The 24,332-nt window shown below is 42.3% G+C and overlaps 1 protein-coding gene across 1 annotated transcript in view; it reads right to left on the bottom strand.

Moving 5' to 3' along the window:
• LOC126263582 (sodium channel protein 60E-like) overlaps nucleotides 1–22,387 on the bottom strand; it is a 347,601-nt gene extending 325,214 nt beyond the window's left edge. The window contains exons 1-2 of the mRNA XM_049960674.1: nucleotides 22,352–22,387; nucleotides 1,552–1,760 (exon numbers count right to left, since the gene is read on the bottom strand). Coding sequence (XP_049816631.1) covers nucleotides 1,552–1,760; nucleotides 22,352–22,387 — 245 coding nt within the window. The remainder of the gene's footprint in view (nucleotides 1–1,551; nucleotides 1,761–22,351) is intronic.
• Between the last annotated feature and the right edge of the window lie 1,945 nt (nucleotides 22,388–24,332).

Genomic DNA, 24,332 nt, shown 5'->3' with positions numbered 1-24,332 from the left:
CGATGTTTGAAAATATTGTTGCTTATTTCCTCTTAGGCTATAAGGATATCACTTTAAAAGTACAAGTATCACACAGATGACCCACTTCTTCCAAGTCCAACTTTTTCTAAGGAGGAAACAAATATATTTATGATGTTGAAGAAAGTGGCGTTGGTTTCTCGTTTAGAAGAGAACAGCACGTGTAAAATCTTACAATGTTACAAGTTGGGGGCCATGGTAATCTGATGAACTTATCTAGTTTCCTAAACAGGTAACAATCCCTGAATAATGAACGACAGCTGGAACGTAACTTTATTGCTCACCGAATTTTGATTACAGTGCACCTGAAGCGGATATATGGCACGTTTAAGCGAGATGTGTAGGATACAAAACCAGAGAGCAGACACACTAAATGAGTATCTCAAAATTGCTTATTACTTCTCACTCAGGTTAGTACTAAGTTATTTCAACAATCAAACCTCAAACGTTTCTGTAAAAGGAATTTGATGTTCATTCAAATTTTTACTTGTTACCAAGGTTTAACTTTAATGGCACAATATTCAGTTTATATTCAGTTTATATGTGTCTTTAGTATGTAAACAATAAAATAGAGGTACGAAGAGTTTTTTAGATTGCTGGTAGATGGAAAGCCCACTGCCTAGAATTGATAAAGCCTATTAGATCAGCTATATTTGCAGTAGATATGTTTATGATTTAAAACTGAAGAGACTTGTTTTGCCTGCATATTTTCCTTCACTAATGAGCTATGAAATAATTTTTTCAAGAAACTCAACATACAGTAACATTATTTTCAGAATACGTAAATATGTTATACGAATTATGTCTTATGTTAATTTCAAAACATCCTGGAGAGATCTCTTCAAACATTTTGGTATTTTGACAACTACTTAACAATATAAATACAAAAATATCCTTTATCATTTCTCAAAGAAATAGTGAAAAGTGCGGATGTAGCAATAAGATTAAAAACAACCTATACATCGACTTCAAAGGCTTAACATTACTACTGAAAGGAGTCAGATACATGGACACACACGTATTCAACAACCTGCCAGAGTATATCAGATGTCATGTGGGTAATGTGGTGTTTAGGACTGAATGGAAGGACCTTGTGTTGGACAATTCCTCCTGTTGCACTGAAGAGTATCTTCACAGAAACTGTTAACATTTTGTGTTAGGTTATTTTGTATGTAGTGTTAACATGGTATACGAAACTTTTTCGTAGTGTTAAGTCATTACATCGTATTGCACTTACATTAAATATAATGTACATCTTTGACTTCTTTCCACATTCCAGACATCACCCTTAGCGGGGTTTGTTGAATAATGTGCTGCAATGAAATTAGTAAAAATTGGTATTAGTTTACACGAGAATGTTGACCTCACGTAACTATTGTTTGTAAATGTATGTAACAGAGATAAACTGTGACTGTCCAGTTGCTTTTGACGTATTTGTAGGCACTATAAAAGAAGCCCAGCTTTTGATATGGCAGTAAAAAATCATAATTGACCCGAAATTGCAAGAGAAGTAGTGCAAGGGCGTTCACTTACTCGGCCTCCTCTACGGTCTCGGTCATGGCAAGGAAGACACAGTTGAGCAAGATGGTGGCCATCACCACGTAGTCGAAGTACTGGTTCGTGGAGAGGAATATACACGTGCGCCGGAACGAGTTCCACGGCGAGAAGATGAAGAACGAGTTCGTCGCCGTGAAGCGGTGGATGTAGTTCTTGCGGAACCTCTTGGAGACCACGCAAAACGTCTGAAACAAAAAGGCAAAGTTGATCAGTACGTCTGTAAGTACATTCGAAGCTTATACGGAAGACGCTACCTCCGTAATTGTTAGAAAGAAATATGAACCATTACTTTCAGGTGTTCATCTCGGAGCGAGATTGAAATCTACTTGTTTGTTGCGATATTCAAGGTCTACTCCACCACTAACAGCAACGAGACAATCGCAAAAAAAAAAGAAGTAACATACAAGGTGCCTCGTATCGTCTGTCGGGAACTTGCACGAAATCGTGATGCATTTATGTAGGCCCAGTGTAAGTCCAGCCGTGAACGAAAGCCACCCTATTTCGCCGGAAAAATTACTACGAGAGCTTTTCAGAAAGTAAGGTCCAATTGGGCGCGAAATGGAAACTGATGAAGCTTCGCACAGATGTATTGGGCAACGTCCCTTAGCGATCGCGTCACATCACTCTTTTCAGTTCCGAGCGCACAGTGAGAACGTAAAGACGGCTAGAAAATAGGGTCTCCCAACAAGTATGAGGGCGTGGTGAACGACTTCGCCTGTAACGCAGCCCACGGAACATAACTGTCATGGACTTCCTTCTTCCAATTCTAAGCCGCACTCTGCAGCGGCAATGAACTTGCTCCTGCAGCGTTTTAGACACGAAGTGTTTGATCATCAACACAGCCAGTAATTGGCTCCCCCTGAGTTTCATCTTTGCTTACCTGAACCGCTAGCTATGAAGAAACATTTTGGCACAAACAATGAGTTGCAGACTAGCGTAGAGAAATGGCGGAAAGTGCAGGTGGCCACCTTCTGTGACGAGGGCAATGGAAAGTTCAAAAATGGTTCAAATGGCTCTGAGCACTATGGGACTTAACTGCTTAGGTCATCAGTCCCCTATAACTTAGCACTAGTTAAACCTAACTAACCTAAGGACATCACACACATCCATGCCCGAGGCAGGATTCGAAACTGCGACCGTAGCGGTCGCGCGCTTCCAGACTGTAGCGCCTAGAACCGCTCGGCCACTCCAGCCGGTTATTGGAAAGTCCATACAACGCTACGACAAACGTCTAAGTGGAGCGGCGTATCTGTAGAGAAGAAGCTGGAAGGTGTAGCTAACTGTTGCAAATAAAACATTTTTAATTTTTACAGCGGTTTCCTTTGCGGCAGATCGGACCTTATTTCCCGAATAGTCATCGTAGTATGCCTACCAACAACACTTCTCCAATTCATTATGCACCATACCAGTAAATTTTATGATTTTTCTTAAAGCAGTGACATCGCATTGACGAGGTTTCCAGATTTAGATTTTCCGCGTTGCGTACAGTTCACCTCAGACACACAATCTTCCCTTTTGCGTCAACTAACCACGGCTACATTGTACAGGAGCTTCTTCGAATTACTTCCCACACATTCAAGACAAATCGTTCATCCCAGAAAGAGCTGGGTGCGTGTGTGGCTTGATAAACATTAAACTTTTCTGCACCACCAATGTCAGGCCGCGGTGGTAGTTGCCGGTAACACAGTGGGAACGTGAGATGAACTGTTTCGAACCGCAGTGGTACCGGACCCATATTGCATTAAGCGCGCTCCACAAGAGACCCTAGAACACCGTTTCGTGTTAGTCGATGAAAATGTGGTCGTCGATCCGTAAAAGACTGGCTGCCCGCGTGGCGACGTCAGCAGTATGACAAGAATACAGATTACGACCGATCTGGGAATTCTATCCGATTGCAAAGCGAGACCGCTGTCTGTGGTTCGTGACTCACTTCGTCTCTTGTGTGCTTAAAGTTTCAACATCGGACACAATGGTCGTTAGAGATTATTTCATTCAGCAACACTCGTCGTTAAAAACAAGTTGCAACAAAAATATAAGGACGCAATCTGCCATTTTCTAGAATGCTTTCCCAGTAGAGTGGACTGAGATTCCAATACAAGTAATTTTTTACTCTTCGAGAAGAGTAGTACTGTTTTCTTTTTTCCTTTCTTTTTTTTAACAAGAAAAGATTTAGTAGCTGCCATGAAGAGTCTTTGCGCTTTGTGTTTCTTCCCAAAATGTTTTAATTGGGTTTTCAAGAAGAGTTATTATTGGCTGTTTGTCTTGTTGTTTTGCAGAGAAACCTGCAGTAACACCTTTTAACCACCTAATAACGTTTATTTGCTTATCAAGACGAGATATATTTATTTTTGTTTCAAAGTGGAGTTTATATTACACTTTTACACGAAGATGTTATTTCTTTGATTTTAACGAAGAAGCTTATCTTCTACCAGGACGAGGTTTCAGTATTAAGAAGAGTTACTCAAACAGTCTGGAAGACGCTTCAGAAAAAATGAAAAACATATGAAACAGTAGAGTGGGTCATACATTCATACTTACGGCACGACGTTCGCCTCGGTTGTAATAATTTCGAATCATGGTGAAGTAAGAAATTCTCGTAAGATCGAACAGGGGAGGTGAGATAGTGACGTTTAGTTCATGATCAGCACACACTGTATTTATGTGCTGGACTCAGTTCCAAGTGCCTGCGGTGTGTGCCATCGAACGGTGACAAGATACGGTTACCCGTTACGGCGATCAACATAGCAGCTTTTGCAGCTCTAACGAAATCATTCTGAGACGAATGTCATTAGAAACCCTTAATGAAATACCGGGTGATCAAAAAGTCAGTATAAATTTGAAAACTGAATAAATTAAGGAATAATGTAGATCGAGAGGTACAAATTGACACACGTGCTTGGAATGACATGTGGTTTTATTAGAACCAAAAAAATACAAAAGTTCAAAAAACGTCCGACAGATGGCGCTTCATCTGATCAGAATAGCAATAATTAGCATAACAAAGCAAGACAAAGCAAAGATGATGTTCTTTACAGGAAATGCTCAATATGTCCACCATCATTCCTCAACAATAGCTGTAGTCAAGGAATAGTGTTGTGAACAGCACTGTAAAGCATGTCCGGAGTTATGGTGAGGAATTGGCGTCGGATGTTGTCTTTCAACATCTCTAGAGATGTCGGTCGATCACGATACATTTGCGACTTCAGGTAACCCCAAAGCCAATAATCGCACGGACTGACGTCTGGAGGCCAAGCATGACGAACGTGGCGGCTAAGCACACGATCATCACCAAACGACGCGCGCAAGAGATCTTTCACGCGTGTAGCAATATGGGGTGAGCGCCATCCTGCATAAACATCGTACGTTCCAGCAGGTGTTTATCAGCCAGGCTGGGGATGATGCGATTCTGTAACACATGGGCGTACCTCTCTCCCGTCACGGTTGTTGTTGTTGTGGTCTTCAGTCCTGAGACTGGTTTGATGCAGCTCTCCATGTTACTCTATCCTGTGCAAGCTTCTTCATCTCCCAGTACCTACTGCAACCTACATCCTTCTGAATCTGCTTAGTGTATTGATCTCTTGGTCTCCCTCTACGATTTTTACCCTCCACGCTGCCCTCCAATGCTAAATTTGTGATCCCTTGATGCCTTAAAACATGTCCTACCAACCGATCCCTTCTTCTAGTCAAGTTGTGCCACAAACTTCTCTTCTCCCCAATCCTATTCAATACCTCGTCATTAGTTACGTGATCTACCCACCTTATCTTCAGCATTCTTCTGTAGCACCACATTTCGAAAGCTTCTATTCTCTTCTTGTCCAAACTGGTTATCGTCCATGTTTCACTTCCATACATGGCTACACTCCATACAAATATTTTTAGAAACGACTTCCTGACACTTAAATCTATACTCGATGTTAACAAATTTCTCTTCTTCAGAAACGATTTCCTTGCCATTGCCAGTCTACATTTTATATCCTCTCTACTTCGACCATCATCAGTTATTTTACTCCCTAAATAGCAAAATTCCTTTACTACTTTAAGTGTCTCATTTCCTAATCTAATCCCCTCAGCATCACCCGATTTAATTTGACTACATTCCATTATCCTCGTTTTGCTTTTGTTGATATTCATCTTATATCCTCCTTTCAAGACACTGTCCATTCCGTTCAACTGCTCTTCCAAGTCCTTTGCTGTCTCTGACAGAATTACAATGTCATCGGCGAACCTCAAAGTTTTTACTTCTTCTCCATGAATTTTAATACCTACTCCGAATTTTTCTTTTGTTTCCTTTACTGCTTGCTCAATATACAGATTGAATAACATCGGGGAGAGGCTACAACCCTGTCTCACTCCTTTCCCAACCACTGCTTCCCTTTCATGCCCCTAGACTCTTATAACTGCCATCTGGTTTCTGTACAAATTGTAAATAGCCTTTCGCTCCCTGTATTTTACCCCTGCCACCTTCAGAATTTGAAAGAGAGTATTCCAGTTAACGTTGTCAAAAGCTTTCTCTAAGTCTACAAATGCTAGAAATGTAGGTTTGCCTTTTCTTAATCTTTCTTCTAAGATAAGTCGTAAGGTTAGTATTGCCTCTCGTGTTCCAACATTTCTACGGAATCCAAACTGATCTTCCCCGAGGTCCGCTTCTACCAGTTTTTCCATTCGTCTGTAAAGAATTCGCGTTAGTACTTTGCAGCTGTGACTTATTAAACTGATAGTTCGGTAATTTTCACATCTGTCAACACCTGCCTTCTTTGGGATTGGAATTATTATATTCTTCTTGAAGTCTGTGGGTATTTCGCCTGTCTCATACATCTTGCTCACCAGATGGTAGAGTTTTGTCATGACTGGCTCTCCCAAGGCCATCAGTAGTTCTAATGGAATGTTGTCTACTCCCGGGGCCTTGTTTCGACTCAGGTCTTTCAGTGCTCTGTCAAACTCTTCACGCAGTATCTTATCTCCCATTTCATCTTCATCTACATCCTCTTCCATTTCCATAATATTGTCCTCAAGTACATCACCCTTGTATAAACCCTCTATATACTCCTTCCACCTTTCTGCCTTCCCTTCTTTGCTTAGAACTGGGTTGCCATCTGAGCTCTTGATATTCATACAAGTGGTTCTCTTCTCTCCAAAGGTCTCTTTAATTTTCCTGGAGGCAGTATCTATCTTACCCCTAGTGAGACAAGCCTCTACATTCTTACATTTGTCCTCTAGCCATCCCTGCTTAGCCATTTTGCACTTTCTGTCGATCTCATTTTTGAGACGTTTGTATTCCCTTTTGCCTGCTTAATTTACTGCATTTTTGTATTTTCTCCTTTCATCAATTAAATTCAATATTTCTTCTGTTACCCAAGGATTTCTATTAGCCCTCGTCTTTTTACCTACTTGATCCTCTGCTGCCTTCACTACTTCATCCCTCAGAGCTAACCATTCTTCTTCTACTGTATTTCTTTCCCCCATTCCTGTCAATTGTTCCCTTATGCTCTCCCTGAAACACTCTACAACCTCTGGTTCTTTCAGTTTATCCAGGTCCCATCTCCTTAAATTCCCACCTTTTTGCAGTTTCTTCAGTTTCAATCTGCAGTTCATAACCAATAGATTGTGGTCAGAATCCACATCTGCCCCTGGAAATGTCTTACAATTTAAAACCTGGTTCCTAAATCTCTGTCTTACCATTATATAATCTATCTGATACCTATTAGTATCTCCAGGATTCTTCCAGGTATACAACCTTCTTTTATGATTCTTGAACCAAGTGTTAGCTATGATTAAGTTATGCTCTGTGCAAAATTCTACAAGGCGGCTTCCTCTTTCATTTCTTCCCCCCAATCCATATTCACCTACTACGTTTCCTTCTCTCCCTTTTCCTACTGACGAATTCCAGTCACCCATGACTATTAAATTTTCGTCTCCCTTCACTACCTGAATAATTTCTTTTATCTCGTCATACATTTCATCAATTTCTTCATCATCTGCAGAGCTAGTTGGCATATAAACTTGTACTACTGTAGTAGGCATGGGCTTTGTGTCTATCTTGGCCACAATAATGCGTTCACTATGCTGTTTGTAGTAGCTAACCCGCACTCCTATTTTTTTATTCATTATTAAACCTACTCCTGCATTACCTCTATTTGATTTTGTATTTATAACCCTGTAATCACCTGACCAAAAGTCTTGTTCCTCCTGCCACCGAACTTCACTAATTCCCACTATATCTAACTTTAACCTATCCATTTCCGTTTTTAAATTTTCTAACCTACCTGCCTGATTAAGGGATCTGACATTCCACGCTCCGATCCGTAGAATGCCAGTTTTCTTTCTCCGTCACGGTAGCAGTTACAAAACCAAAATCACGCATTTCCTCGAAGAAAAAAGGCCCGATAACGGTAGATGTGGTAAATCCAACCGATACCTGACTTTCTCGTCGCGCAATGGAGTTTCCACGACAATTCTAGAATTTTCGGTAGCCCAAATTCTGCAGTTGTGGGCGTTGACAGACCCTCGGAGCGTGAAATGAGCTTCATCGGTCCACAACACGTTACTCAACCAATCGTCATCTTCTGCCATCTTTTGAAACGCCCACACCGCAAATGCCCTCCTCTTCACTAAATCGCCAGGTAACAGTTCATGATGCCGATGGATTTTGTACGGATAGCATCGGAGGGTACACCTAAGTGCCAACCACACAGTAGTGTATGGAATGCCGGTGCGACGTGCGACTGCACGAGCGCTGACTTCCCCGTGCATAGACAAAACCGCTACAGTCTCAATTTCTTCCTGAACTGTCTCAGCAGCATAACGCCTTGTGCTCGGTCGGCCACTACGTGGTCTATCGTCCAAACAACCCGTGGCTTCGAACTTCGAAATCATTCTCACCACAGTTGCATACAATACAAACAGTTGCACACAATACAAAGAACACACTTTTACCCGTTCGAATCCCCTTCATATGGCGATAGGATCATAACGCTGAACTAGCACATTCCCCATTCTGATAATACAGCTTCACTAAAAGCGCATTTTCAGGTAACGTCAACATGCTGCGACTGCTGGCGCATCTGATTCTCTCTCTCTCTCTTTTTTTTTTTCCTTTATTGTAATTTTAATCACCTATACAGGCGGGCTGGCAGCAGCATAGTACGCTGCTCTTCAGCCTTAAGTGGAACAATAACATGACATAGAGGCGATACACACAATACAAAAAAACGGCGGGCAAAAAATGGAGATACAAAAAACAATAAACAAGAAGCCGTTCATGTTGGACGATAAAAACACTAAAACTTGTTGACACGGCGCACAAAACACGGAGAAAGGCGACAGCACATGTGAACAGTTGAGTTGTAACTGCACGAAACACAAAACGAAGCACACACACTAGACACTGATGGGGATGATCTCGGGCGCGCGAATGTTCACTATGCGTGTGCGAGTCCGGGGACCTGCCAAGAGAGGAGGAGGAGGAAGGGGAGTGGGAGAGGGGAGAGCAGAGATGCCACGGGCAGAGGAGAAAAGGGGGGAGGGAGGAAGGGGGAGGGGAAGCCCGGGGGAAGAGGGGTGGAGGGAGGTGACGGGGAAAAAGGAAAGAGAAGGGAAGGGAAGGGAAGGGAAGGGAAGGGAAGAGAAGGGAGGGAGGGTGCCTAAAGGAAAGGACACAGGAAGTGGGGGGGGGCAGGGTCAAAGTTGATAGGAGGGGTAGATGGAGGGGAGGAGGACATCATCAGGGAGGGGGAGCTGGCGGAAGCCACCTTGGGAGAGGGTAAGGAGGGTGGAGAGATGGAGACCAGGTGGGACGTGGACATACAGGCGCGGCAGCGGGCGGGGGTGGGAGAGGATCGGGGAGACGAGCGGGTGAGGAGGGTCGAGTTTACGGGAGGTGTACAGGATTCTCTCTCTCTCATTACAGCTCCATTTATACACGATTGTCATACGCAGTCACTGACGTTTTGCTGTCCAGCGCCATCTGTCGGACATATTGTGAACTTTTTTTGTTCTAATAAAACCCCATGTCATTCGAAGCATGTCTGTTAATTTTTACCTCTCTATCTACATTATTCCGTGGTTTAGTAAGTTTTCAAATTTGTACTGACTTTTTGATCACCCGGTATATACCACAAGGTGGCATTTTCATTCGCATCGGCACATATAATCACATAGTAGTACACAATACAAAGAACACAGTCTGAAGTAACATTGCAAGCGCCTAAACTTCTGTAACTGCGGCTGTGCCTTGCTCATCACAGAGGAGAGAGAGAGACAAAAGAACGAGCCAGCCATCCTTCATTGAACGTTTTTTAGAGGGCGAGCGCCAACAGCCGTTAAGTAACGTACAAAATGTATATTTGAAACATCAACTGTTCTACCGGTTTCGACCTTGGACAGTCCTTACGGATGAAGCGTTGAAATGATTTAAGCCACGATATTGCATTAGTTATTACTTAAAATGAGTAGCGCATGCCATGAATGTAAATAAATGACACGGGATTTTAAAAGCAAATACTAAATGTATACAGAGCAGTACTGCTGCTTTAGAATCCTGTGTCATATATTTTACAATAATGGCAGGCACTACACATTTCAAGTAATAACTAATGGAATATGGTGATTTAAACAATTTTAACCCTTCATCCTTGAAGATGGTCAAAGACCGAAACCGATAAAATTTGGGTTTAAAATAAAAACAGCTGATGGTTCGAATATGCATTTTATACACCCTTCATAGAGATTACAGTCTTGTACTGTACAACTTGTGTAGAAGGTGAGACACAGTAAAAAATGTTAAAACCAGTGCTACATTTGCATCATCGTGAAGTGAAACTTCTGCATCCAATGGGGCACACAGACTCCACGCGATACAGCAGTGTCAGTAGGGCTATCTAATCATCAGGCGTTAAGCGGTGAGAAGACGTACTTCTAACGCCGTTGTTCCGGTCTGGTCTACAGACAGCGACAACTTTGCCGCCCTGCTTTGCATCGCCTGTCACGTAAACGGGATTAGAGCGTTGGTAGGTATTATTCCGTGCTCGGTGAACTTATGTGGGCTGCACGTCCCGAGAAACGGAGTCGACCGGAGAGACAATCAGCGGCTCTACTTCCGGAGTCGACGGCCAGCTTTCTAATTATGACGAGCGCCAGCGGACAACTAATCCTCGACGGTCACCGCTCTTCCACCAGTTCAACGCTTCGGTACTGGACGTAGAAGAATATCTTGCAAGTGTATACCAACCGGATAATAACTTTGATTTAGAATGATACTTCTCACCTGAGGTGAGATCCCTTTCAATTAAGAGTTAAATCAATACTACCATACAAAGACAAGCCGTTGTTTCATGCTGTTACCAAAAATCTCGAAAAGTACTTGACCGATTTACTTCAGATTTTTACACGATAATTTAATCAACATTCGGACGAACATAGGGTATATATTTTTAATACGTAAAATACATAACTGAAGTGACAACATCGTGGGACACCACCTAATTTCGTGTCGGATAACCTTTAGCCCGGCTTAGTACGACTCTTTGTCCCGTTTTGTTAGAAACTAGCATTTATTTATTAATCCTTGTGTTTAATAGTAAATTTTTATGTCCTTAATTGTTAAGAACGAAAGATATGTTGCCGATGGACAAAATTCGTTATGAAAAACGAATCATTTAAATGGGCACAATGCCAACATTGTTTTATTCCACGCGCATCACTTCGACAATTTGATTCCATTCTCTCAGCGACTCAGTGACAGCCGAAGTGTGATGTGCATTGTTTCGGCAGTTCCGAGAGAGAACCAAGATGCCAAAATGAAGGTGTGTGCTCACAGTGTTGCAAGAAAAGTAAATATCTTAGGCTATGGCAAATTTATCGCAAGTTAATTTAAAATACTCTATAATTATGTATAAATCAAGAAATACTAAGACTTTTTTTACTTCTACTTCATTTTCTATCGTAGATACACATTCATATAGAAAACGCAGTCCGATTCTGATGTCATTGCACCATTTGTGTATCATGGAGGGATGAGCGACAGTGGGCAACATCTAAATACAAATAAACATAAATAGTCAGTAATTTCTGTTGCCTCATCCAGAAATGTAATTTCATTTCTCCGGTGAAATACAACAACAGACCGTGAACTGCACTTGCTTACCATGTGGTTGAAGAAAATCAAAGTTTTCGCTCAAATGACTGTGCTTAGAAACTAGTAAGAAATTGGTTTGAACAGTAACTCCTTGCGGTCGCACGAAGATTGAAGCCATTGTTACGAACGTATTTGCCCCTCAATCTTGTGAAATGTTACAAAATAGTCGCAGGAAGTCAGTTATGTTTCCAGATGCTTCGAATCACGGCGAGAAAAAGATTTTTCCTGTTATCATTTGATATTTTTTACCGCTATAGGGTGTCCGTGTCTGACTTTTGGAACTAGACGAACGTCGCTGCGAAACAGCAGGTATTGTTCCCAATTATCAGACTGATGTGCTTGCAGTAAACAACCTACATAGTAAAATAATCGCGTTCTATGGTGATAATTCCAATACTACATTTGGTGAGGCAGCACGTAAAGCAGCAAGAAAGTTTTTCGCAAACTAAAAAATGGTATTGAATCGTGAAATCGTTGGGATCGGATGTGGGCAAATATAATGCACGACAAAATTAAGACTGCTACAGATTCTTTACTTACTGATGCAGCAATTGGTTCAAATGGCTCTGAGCACTATGGGAATTAACATCTGAGGCCATCAGTCCCCTAGAACTTAGAAGTACTTAAACCTAAATAACCTAAGGACATCACATCACACACCCATACCCGAGGCAGGATTCGAACCTGCAACCGTAACGGTCGCGCGGTTCCAGACTGAAGCGCCTAGAACCGCTCGGCCACTGCGGCCGGCTGTAGCAATTATTACTCACAAAATATACGGTCATTTTCACACATTCACCGTGCGAATAGTATTAATGACCGATTTTTGCAGTTTTGCTGAATTGACTACAGGAAATTGTTAGGTTATAACAACCCCATATGGTTAACGTTAATGCCACCACTTGGAAGAGTTCTTGAAATTTTTGAAGGCCTGAAGTATTTATTTTCTTAGTCAGAAGGTATGTACAATGATAATAAAATATTTTTTTGAAAACCCGTTGGCAAAATATGTTGTTTTTCTCCACTACCAAGCCACAGCTTCCCACCAGGGAGTTCTCTAGGTAGGAGATGAGCATACAATAGGTGTTGAAGTAGCTATGACTCTTTCCAAGTTGAAAGAAACTATGACTGAGAAAAAGGTTCAAAATAGTTCAAATGGCTCTAAGCACTATGGGACTTAACATCTGGGGTCATCAGTCCCCTAGACTTATAACTATTTAAACCTAACTATCCTAAGAACATCAACAAGATGGCCGAGCGGTTCTAGGCGCTACAGTCAGGAACCGCGCGACTGCCACGGTCGCAGGTTCGAATCCTGCCTCTGGCATGGATGTGTGTGATGTCCTTAGGTTAGTTAGGTTTAAGTAGTTCTAAGTTCTAGGGGACTGATGACCTCAGAAGTTAAGTCCCATAGTGCTCAGAGCCATTTTGAACATCAAACACATCCATGCCCGAGACAGGATTCGAACTTGAGACCGTAGCAGCAGCGCGGTTCCGGACTGAAGCGCCTAGAACAACTCGGCCACAGAGGCCGGCTGAGAAAAAGGAGAATAATTTTATCCAACATTGTGTAAAGTACGAGGTGATGTGATGTTCAAATGTGTGTGAATTCCTAAGGGACCAAACTACTGGGGTCATCGGTCCCTAGACTTACACACTGCTTAAACTAACTTACACTAACCTATGCTTATGCTAAGGACAACACACACACTCATGCCCGAGGGAGGACTCGAACCTCCCGCGGGAGGGGCCGCACGATCCATGACATGGCACCCTTGACCGCGCGGCCACTCCGAGCGGCAAAGTGAAGTGAAAGTAGAGGATTTCCAAACAGTAGAATATGTTTTATATGGTTCATGAACACCTGATAGTCTGGACTGACAGATTTGAAATGAAGTTTGTATGGATCTTCCTTAACAATGTCCTCAAATGGTGTGATGTTGATACATGTATCCCAGTTATTAGAAATGAATATGGTGAATTAATAAATGTCGACGATAATGCCATTTTCAGCGAATATGTTTATGTCAAGCAATTTGCTATTGCAGACAAAATTGTTCAGTGGAATAATGAGGAAAAAGAAGTTCATTTTAGATTGGCAGAAATGTTTCAGTATTTCTCTTCTCAAAAGTTATCTATGATTCAGCAACTCTTCTATGGTAGTAGAATTTGGATTATCACTGCCACGTACTAACATACCTGTAGGGGGAGTTTTTGTAAGCATGAACAAAACGTTAACACCAGAAAAATTGTAAATGAAAGTTTAAACGCAGAAAACATTGCTGCTTAGCAAAATAAATTTCAAATACAGGTGCATTGAGTTTTTTAATTATGTGAAGCAGAATGAGAAACAAATCAAGAAAATTCCTTCTTTAGAAAAAATGTCCAGAAAAAACAGTTTTATGAGTTATGTAACATGATAATTGGTTTGGTGTTTAGATTTACAGTAACAATAATGTTATAAATAATATTTTTTGTACATTCTAGTAACGTCAACTGCCTTGTCTCAGTGGTAACACCGATTCCTGTTAGCTCACCGAAATCAAGCACTGTCGGGCTTGGCCAGCACTTGGATGGGTTGCGGTCGGGGGCTGCCAAGCGCTGTTGGCAAGCTGGATGCACTCAGCCCTTGTGAGGCCTATTGAGGAGCTACTTGACTGAGAAGTGGCGACACCAGTCACAAAAACTGACAACGGCCGTGAGAGCGGTGTGCTGACCACATGCCCCTCCATATCCGCACCCAGTGACGCCTATCGACTGAGCATGGCACAGCGGTCTTTCCGTACAGTTGGACCTTCCGAGGCCTGTTCGGACGGAGTTAGCTTTGTCTATAACGAATAAGTTGGGTGCTCTGATAATTATATTTTGTTTATTAATAATAAGTAATGTTTTAGATTTTCTAATTGCATTAACTTAAATACGAAAGGTTAACGCTAATTAAAAAAGACGTCTGTCAGAAGTGTCCCGTTTTCCACTTGAGAAAATTTGGTCACATTAGCATATCTCTATCCCATTTCTTTTGTCGCCTTGGTGTATATAAATGGTAAAAATAATCTCGAAAAGTTCTTGATCGATTTACTTCAAATTTTTCAACGAGACTATCGCACATACGAACGGACATCGGCTACACAAATGTATGCGCGAGACTAATGGACATTCGAACGGACATGGGCTATACAAACACCTACACGACATATCACAAGGTATCGTTGTTAGCGACTAACAACAATCTCCATATTTAGATGTACAGGTTACTACGAATTCACTTCAAATTCTCACACTTTAATATGAAAACAAAAACTATTCTAAACAAAAATGTACAGGTTTTCCGCTAAATCAGACTGCGAGAAAGAAAATGCTGTGCTGTGCTCTTCTGTAGAAGCTCCAGTTTTAGTTTTTTCTTCATAATAACTTTTAACTACGATATCAGTGCATTCAAAACATTAGCCAAGTTGTTTCTCATTTCTTTTTAAACATATATTTTACACACAACAATGTGCTGTTTTGTTTTCTTCCTCGCAGTCGGCTTTTACAGAAAACATGATTGTAAATCGGTGTCTACAGAATTATGTGGCTAGACAGTGGATTAAGGACCCACCATCGTTTAATAACAAGACTCGGAAACTGCTGAAGCAGCTGAAGCTGTTGCGGTCTCGGTTCAAAGGAGAACGCGCAAATGACGACACGCTAAGGTTAGTAGAGATTCGTGCGTTTGTGGAAATATCTATGCGCGAAGCATGCAACTACTACCGCCGTCATACATTAGCAAAGGGTCCGCCAGAAAACCCGACAAGTTTCTGGTCCTATACAAAATCGCTTATTGGGTCTAACGGTTCCATCCAGTCACTTGTTGAAGGATCTATTGCGGCAGCTGTAGATAGCAAAACGGAAGCCGAAGTTTTAAATTTCACGTTCAAGAAATCGTCCACGTAGGAGAATCGTACGTCGTTTGACCATCGAACAGACTTCCGTATGGACGACATAGCAATACGCATTCCTGGCGTAGAGAAACAACTGAAGGAATTGAAAACAAATAAATGACCTGGTCCGGATGGAATCCCAGTTCGGTTTTTCATAGAGTATTCGACGGCAATTTCCCCTTATTTACCTTACATCTATCGCGAATCTCTAGCACAGCGCAAAGTCCCAGCGAATGATAAAAATCGGAGGTGATTCCTGTGTATAAGAAGAGCAAAAGAACAGAACCGCAAAATTACAGACCAGTATCCCTGACATCGGTTTGCTGCAGAATCCTTGAACATTCAGTTCGAATACCACAAATTTTCTTCAGACTGAGAATGTCTACGAATAAGCATGGTTTTAGAAAGCATCCCTCGTGCTAAACTCGGCTTGCCCTTTTCGCACCTGATATGCAGCAAGCTATGGCTGGAGGGCAACAGCCATATTCCGTACTTCTAGAAAGTGTTTGAAAAGAATCCCACTGCAGACTGTTAAACAAGGTGAGAGCACATGGAATAGATTCACAAATATGTGAGTGGCCCGAAGATTTCTTAAACTATAGAAGCCAGTATGTTGTCTTCGACAGCCAGTCTTCATCAGAAACAAGGGTATCGTCAGGAGCGCCCCAGGTGAAATGACTTGGGCAGAATTTGGTGTGATGAATGGGAGCTAGCTCTAAATGTAGAAAAATGTAAGTTAATGTGATTGAGCAGGAAAAACAAAGAAGTGATTTTCGGGTACAGCATTAATAGTGCCCTGCTTGACACAGTCACGTCTTTTAATATTTGAGCGTATCGTTGGAAAGCCATATGAAATGGAATGAGCAAGTGAGGATTGTGGTAGGAAAGGCGAATGGTCGACTACGGTTTATTTCGAGAATTCTAACAAAGTGTTGTTCATCTGTAAAGAAGACCGCATATAGGACGCTGGTGCGACCTGTTCTCGAGTACTGCTCGAGCGTTTGGAATCCGTACCAATTCGGTTTAAAGGAAGACACCGCAACAATTCAGAGATGGGCTGCTATATTTGTTACTGGTAGTTTCGATCAACACGTAATTGTTATGGAGATGCTTCGGGAGCTAAATGGGAATCCCTGCAAGGAAGGTGACACTGTTAAGAAAATTTGAAGAGCCAGCTTTCGAAGCCGACTGTAGAACAATTCTCTTGCCTTCAACATATATTGCGCAGAAGGACCACGAAGATAAGATACGAGAAATCAGGGCTCATACGGAGGCATATGATGTTGTTGTAGTCTTCAGTCCAAAGACTGGTTTGATGCAGCTCTCCATGCTACTCTAATCGGTGCAAGTCTCTTCATCTCCTGTTAACTACTGCAACCCACATCCCTCTGAATCTGCTTGCTGTATTCATCTCTTGGTTTCCCTCTACGATTTTTACACGTTGCGGTTCCCTCCAGTACTAAACTGGTGATCCCTCGATGACTCAGAATGTGTCCTACCAAACAATGCCTTCTTTTAGCCAAGTTGGACCACAAATTTATCTTCTCTCCAATTCTGTTCAGTATTTCTTCATTAGTTACGTGATCTACGCATCTAATTTTCAGCAATCTTCTGCAGCACCACATTTCGAAAGCTTCTATTCTCTTCTCGTCTAAACTGTTTATCGCCCATGTTTCACTTCCATACATGGCTACACTCCATACAAATACTTTCACAAACGACTTCCTGACACATAAATCTATACTCGATGTTAATAAATTTCTCTTCTTCAGAAACGCTTTTCTTGCCATTGCCAGTCTACATTTTATATTTGTCCTCTGAGTCTTTCGCGACGGCATACATGTAAAACGTTCTCGTTCAATTCGAATTGACGCTGCTGGAAAACCGAGAACGTTTTATTTACATTTTATATTCTCTCTACTTCGACGATGATCAGTTATTTTGCTTCCCAAGTAGCAAAACTCATTTACTACTTTAAGTGTCCCATTTCCTAATCTAATTCCCTCAGCATCACCTGATTTAATTCGACTACATTCCATTATCCTCGTTTTGTTTTTGTTATTTTCGTCTTATATCCTTCTTTCAAGGTACTGTCCATTCGTTCAAGTCCTTTGCTGTCTCCGACAAAATTACAACGTCATCGGCAAACCTCAAAGTTTTTATTTCTTCTCCCTGGACTTTAATTCTTACTCTAACATTTTATTTTGTTTCCTTTACTGTTTGCTCAATACACAGATTGAATAACATCGGGAAGAGGCAATAGCGCTGTCTCACTCCCTTCTCAACCACTGCTTCCCTTTCGTGTCCATCGACTCTTACAACTCCCACCTTGTTTCTGTACAATTTTTAATAGCCTTTCGCTCCCTGTATTTTACCCCTGCCACCTTTAGAATTTGAAAGAGAGTATTTCAGTCAACATCGTCGAAAGCTTTCTCTAAGTCTATAAATGCTATAAATATTCAAGCTATCTTCTAAGAGAATTCGTAATGTCAGTATTGCCTCAAGTGTTCCTACATTTCTCCGGAATCCGAACTGATCTTCCCCGAGGTCGGCTTCTACCAGGTTTTCCATTCTTCTGTAAAGGGGCCGCGACTTGTTAAACTGACGGATCGGTAATTTTCACAACTTTCAGCACCTCCTTCCTTTGTAATTGGCATATAATCAGTCGTTTTTCCCTTGTTCTATCTGCGAGTGGAACAGGAATGGAAATGACTAGTAGTGGTTCAGGGTACCCTCCGCCACATTCCGTAAGGAAGATTGCGGGTATAGCTGTAGCTGTAGATGTAAAGTTGTATTTATGGCTTATCGGCCTATATTACAATACTGCCACTGAATATGAATTTGCAGTAACAATAAATGGAGGAGCGAAGTTCGACACAGAGGGTGTGAGGAAAAGGACATAGGGGGAAGAAGGACATACAAAGAGAGAGGGCAGGAGGCCATGGGACAGAGAGGGGGGAGGAGGAGATGGAAGAAGAGAGGGGCAGAAGGAGATTAGAGCACACATACAATTCGCATACATACTTAGCAATTGAGAAGCATTGCCGGATTCGCAAGTGTTCTATATAACTTATGCCATAATAAATAAAGAGAACTTTGAACAGTTGCTCAGTAGTTGTGTTAGTCATAGCTACTTTGATAGCAGATTGACGCGTATTAAGTATTATAGTAAAGTATGGCAGTTTAATAAGTCACGGCTGCAAAATACTAACGCGAATTCATTACAGACGAATGGAAAAACTAGTAGAAGCCGACCTCGGGGAAGATCAGTTTGGATTCCGTAGAAATATTGGAACACATGAGGCAATACTGACCCTACGACTTATCTTGGAAGCTAGATTAAGGAAAGGCAAACCTACGTTTCTAGCATTTGTAGACTTAGACAAAGCTTTTGACAATGTTGACTGGAATACTCTCTTTCAAATTCTGAAGGTGGCAGGGGTAAAATACAGGGAGCAAAAGGCTATTTACAATTTATACAGAAACCAAATGACAGTTATAAGAGTCGAGGGGCATGAAAGGGAAGCCGTGGTTGGGAAGGGAGTGAGACAGGGTTGTAGCCTCTCCCCGATGTTATTCAATCTCTATATTGAGCAAGCAGTGAAGGAAACAAAAGAAAAATATGGAGTAGGTATTAAAATCCATGGAGAAGAAATAAAAACTTTGAAGTTCGCCAATGACATTGTAATTCTGTCAGAGACAGCAAAGGACTTGGAAGAGCAGTTGAACAGAATGGACAGCGTCTTGAAAGGAGGATATAAGATGAACATCAACAAAAGCAAAACGAGGGTAATGGAATGTAGTCGAATTAAGTCGGGAGATGCAGAGGGTGTTAGATTAGGAAATGAGACACTTAAAGTAGTAAACGAGTTTTGCTATTTGGGGAGCAAAGTAACTGATGGTGGTCGCAGTAGAGAAGATATAAAATGTAGACTGGCAAAGGCAAAGAAAGCGTTTTCTGAAGAAGAGAAATTTGTTAAATTCGAGTATAGATTTAAGTGTCAGGAAGTCGTTTCTGAAAGTATTTGTATGGAGTGCAGCCATGTATGGAAGTGAAACATGGACGATAACTAGTTTGGACAAAAAGAGAATAGAAGTTTCCGAAATGTGGTGCTACAGAAGAATGCTGAAGATTAGATGGGTAGATCACATAACTAATGAGGAGGTAGTGAATAGGATTGGGGAGAAGAGAAGGTTGTGGCACAACTTGACTAAAAGAAGGGATCGGTTGGTAGGACCTGTTCTGAGGCATCAAGGGATCACCAATTTAGTACTGGAGGGCAGCGTGGAGGGTAAAAATCGTAGAGGGAGACCAAGAGATGAATACACCAAGCAGATTCAGAAGGTACTGGGTTGCAGTAGGTACTGGGAGATGAAGAAGCTTGCACAGGATAGAGTAGCATGGAGAGCTGCATCAAACCAGTCTCAGGACTGAAGACCACAACAACAACAACATGGCAAGTGAACCTCGTTACAGAAGTGTACTCTGCAACTGAGCGCAATACTTCAGAAACAGGGGGTAGATTAGTTGTTAACGCATTAGCTGCAATAATCTAGTGATACAACACCCAGTCTATCAACATTGGTGGACTCTCTCCCTGGAGGAGAGAACAATTTGCCATAAAGTAATGGCCTTCCGGACACGTGTTCGTACTTCTTTTCACTTTAGAAGCCGGTATGAGGAGTTACAAAGTCGAATCGTTGGTTTCGCCTACATCGGCTCGTTCAAATGATTTACCGGAATGCAGCTCCCAACAATTGTCGATATTACTACAGGTGAACAGCCCGTCATTGTCAACGGCCAAATGAAACGCGAGGTCGCTATGTATGAGCAACATAACTTCTCGGTGGGAGTGGCTGCGTCAGCCTGGTACTAAGGGACAGCGTGTGCACACACGATTACAGCATTCGTACAAATCTGCTATTGGGAGAACATTGTCTTGGCACCTTTAACCTGATGCAATGTAAGTGCGCCGAGATTCTGGCATGTACTTCCACTTAGTTGTACAGAGTTATTATGGAAACTAATGAGGTGAAACTAGCAAGTGACCTTATAAATAGAGACAGGATTTTGGCTTCAATTAGGACCTGAATCCTGATCTCTTCGTGTCCAAAGAACAGATTAACAGAGACAACGCTACTTACTCACTGGTTGTTAATTAATATTTCGTTATCGATTATATCTAACATTGCTTTTGTTTGGTTGTGTGGTGGTACTAGTCGTTTACTGTCTGCTGAAATGCTGTTGTTGTTGTTGTTGTTGTGGTCTTCTGTCCAGGGACTGGTTTGATGCAGCTCTCCATGCTACTCTATCCTGTGCAAGCTTCTTCATCTCCCAGTACTTACTGCAAACTACATCCTTCTGAATCTGCTTAGTGTATTCATCTCTTGGTCTCCTTCTACGATTTTTACCCTTCACGCTGCCCTCCAATGCTAAATTTGTGATCCCTTGATGCCTCAGAACATGTCCTACCAACCGATCCCTTCTTCTAGTCAAGTTGTGCCACAAACTTCTCTTCTCACCAATTCTATGCAATACCTCCTGATTAGTTATGTGATCTACCCATCTAATCTTCAGCATTCTTCTGTAGCACCCCATTTCGAAAGCTTGTATTCTCTTCTTGTCTAAACTATTTATCGTCCATGCTTCGCATCCATACATGGCTAGACTCCATACAAAGAAGACTTCCTGACACTTAAATCTATACTCGATGTTGACAAATTTCTCTTCTTTATAAACGCTTTTCTTGCCATTACTAGTCTACATTTCATATCTTTTCTATTACGACAATCATCAGTTATTTTGCTCCCCAAATAGCAGAACTCATCTATTACTTTAAGTGTCTCATTTCCTAATTTAATTCCCTCGGCATCGCATGATTTAATTTGAATAGATTCCATTATCCTCGTTTTGCTTTTGTTGATGTTCATCTTATATCCTTATTTCAAGAGACTGTCTATTCCGTTCAACTGCTCTTCCAAGTCCTTTGCTGTCTCTGACAGAATTACAATGTCAATTCCTACTCCAAATCTTTCTTTCGTTTCCTTTACTGCTTGCTCATTATACATATTGAATAACATGGGGGATAGGCTACAAACCTGTCTAACACCCTTCCCAACCGCTGCTTCCCTATCATGCCCCTCGATTCTTATAACTGCCATCTGGTTCTTGCACAAACTGTAAATAGCCTTTCGCTCCCTGTATATGACCCCTGGCACCTTCAGAATTTGAAGGAGAATATTCCACTCAACCTTGTCAAAAGCTTTCTCTAAGTCTACAAATTCTAGAAACGTAGGTTTAACTTTTCTTAACCTATCTTCTAGGGTATGTCGTACGGTCAGTATTGCCCAGTGTGTTCCAATATTTCTACGGAATCCGAGCTGATCTTCCCCGAGGTCGGCTTCTACCAGTTTTTCCATTCGTCTGTAAAAAATTCGTGTAAGTATTTTGCAGCCGTGACTTATTGAACTGATAGTTCGGTAATTTTCACACCTGTCAACACCTGCTTTCTTTGGGTCGGGAATTATTATATTCTTCCTGACGTCTGAGGGTATTTCGCCTGTCTCATACATCTTGCTCACCAGATGGTAGAGTTTTGTCATAGCTGGCTCTCCATAAGCTATCAGTAATTCTAATGGAATGTTGTCTACTCCCGGGGCCTTGTTTCGACTTAGGTCGGCTTATACGCGCCTTTTGCTTCTTGGTTGATGTAGCTCCGCCTACCGAAGGTTTCTCACGCAAATTGATCTCTCGTTTCATCCTTGCCTTGAAACTGATACTGTCACCGGTCGATAGAATGTGGATTGCCGATGACGTTACCTGGCTGTATTCCGGTAAGTTACACTGTCTAGCCAGACTAATTAGATCACCCGTGAGGAACCTACATAAGCGCCTTTTTGCAGTGGGGCATTAACGAGACGTGGAGGAAGAGAGTCAGTGAGGTTCTGCAAGGTGCCGCCGACAGGGATGTGCAGCCATGTCGACTCCAGTGCTGTGGCCAGCCGCGCTGTGTTTCTCGGTCGAGGATCCGCGGCGCGAGCGGAATGATCAAGTGGTATCACAGATCCTCGATTGGCTTAAAGACGGGGAGTTTGGTGCTCAGAGGAGTACGGTAAACTCATCCTGGTGCTGTCCGGACCACACACGTACACTGCGAGCCGCTTGACACGTTGCATTGTCCCACTGGTACATGCCACCGTGCCGAGTCAGGAACCGTGCGACTGCTACGGTCGCAGGTTCGAATCCTGCCTCGGGCATGGATGTGTGTGATGTCCTTAGGTTAGTTAGGTCTAAGTAGTTCTAAGTTCTAGGGGACTGATGACCACAGCAGTTGAGTCCCATAGTGCTCAGAGCCATTTGAAGCATTTGAGCCACCGTGCCGAGGAAAAGTAAACTGCATCTACAGGGTGTTTCAAAAATGACCGGTATATTTGAAACGGCAATAAAAACTAAACGAGCAGCGATAGAAATACACCGCTTCTTGCAATATGCTTGGGACAACAGTACATTTTCAGGCGGACAAACTTTCGAAATTACAGTACTTACAATTTTCAACAACAGATGGCGCTGCAAGTGATGTGAAAGATATAGAAGACAACGCAGTCTGTGGGTGCGCCATTCTGTACGTCGTCTTTCTGCTGTAAGCGTGTGCTGTTCACAACGTGCACGTGTGCTGTAGACAACATGGTTTATTCCTTAGAACAGAGGATTTTTCTGGTGTTGGAATTCCACCGCCTAGAACACAGTGTTGTTGCAACAAGACGAAGTTTTCAACGGAGGTTTAATGTAACCAAAGGACCGAAAAGCGATACAATAAAGGATCTGTTTCAAAAATTTCAACGGACTGGGAACGTGACGGATGAACGTGCTGGAAAGGTAGGGCGACCGCGTACGGCAACCACAGAGGGCAACGCGCAGCTAGTGCAGCAGGTGATCCGACAGCGGCCTCGGGTTTCCGTTCGCCGTGTTGCAGCTGCGGTCCAAATGACGCCAACGTCCACGTATCGTCTCATGCGCCAGAGTTTACACCTGTATCCATACAAAATTCAAACGCGGCAACCCCTCAGCGCCGCTACCATTGCTGCACGAGAGACATTCGCTAACGATATAGTGCACAGGATTGATGACGGCGATATGCATGTGGGCAGCATTTGGTTTACTGACGAAGCTTATTTTTACCTGGACGGCTTCGTCAATAAACAGAACTGGCGCATATGGGGAACCGAAAAGCCCCATGTTGCAGTCCCATCGTCCCTGCATCCTCAAAAAGTACTGGTCTGGGCCGCCATTTCTTCCAAAGGAATCATTGGCCCATTTTTCAGATGCGAAACGATTACTGCATCACGCTGTCTGGACATTCTTCGTGAATTTGTGGCGGTACAAACTGCCTTAGACGACACTGCGAACACCTCGTGGTTTATGCAAGATGGTGCCCGGCCACATCGCACGGCCGACGTCTTTAATTTCCTGAATGAATATTTCGATGATCGTGTGATTGCTTTGGGCTATCCGAAACATACAGGAGGCGGCGTGGATTGGTCTCCCTATTCGCCAGACATGAACCCCTGTGACTTCTTTCTGTGGGGACACTTGAAAGACCAGGTGTACCGCCAGAATCGAGAAACAATTGAACAGCTGAAGCAGTACATCTCATCTGCATGTGAAGCCATTCCGCCAGACACGTTGTCAAAGGTTTCGGGTAATT

This window comes from Schistocerca nitens, chromosome 6 (assembly GCF_023898315.1).
Source record: "Schistocerca nitens isolate TAMUIC-IGC-003100 chromosome 6, iqSchNite1.1, whole genome shotgun sequence".
Classification (NCBI taxonomy): Eukaryota; Metazoa; Arthropoda; class Insecta; order Orthoptera; family Acrididae; genus Schistocerca; species Schistocerca nitens.
This window is presented reverse-complemented; position numbering and strand designations above follow the sequence as displayed.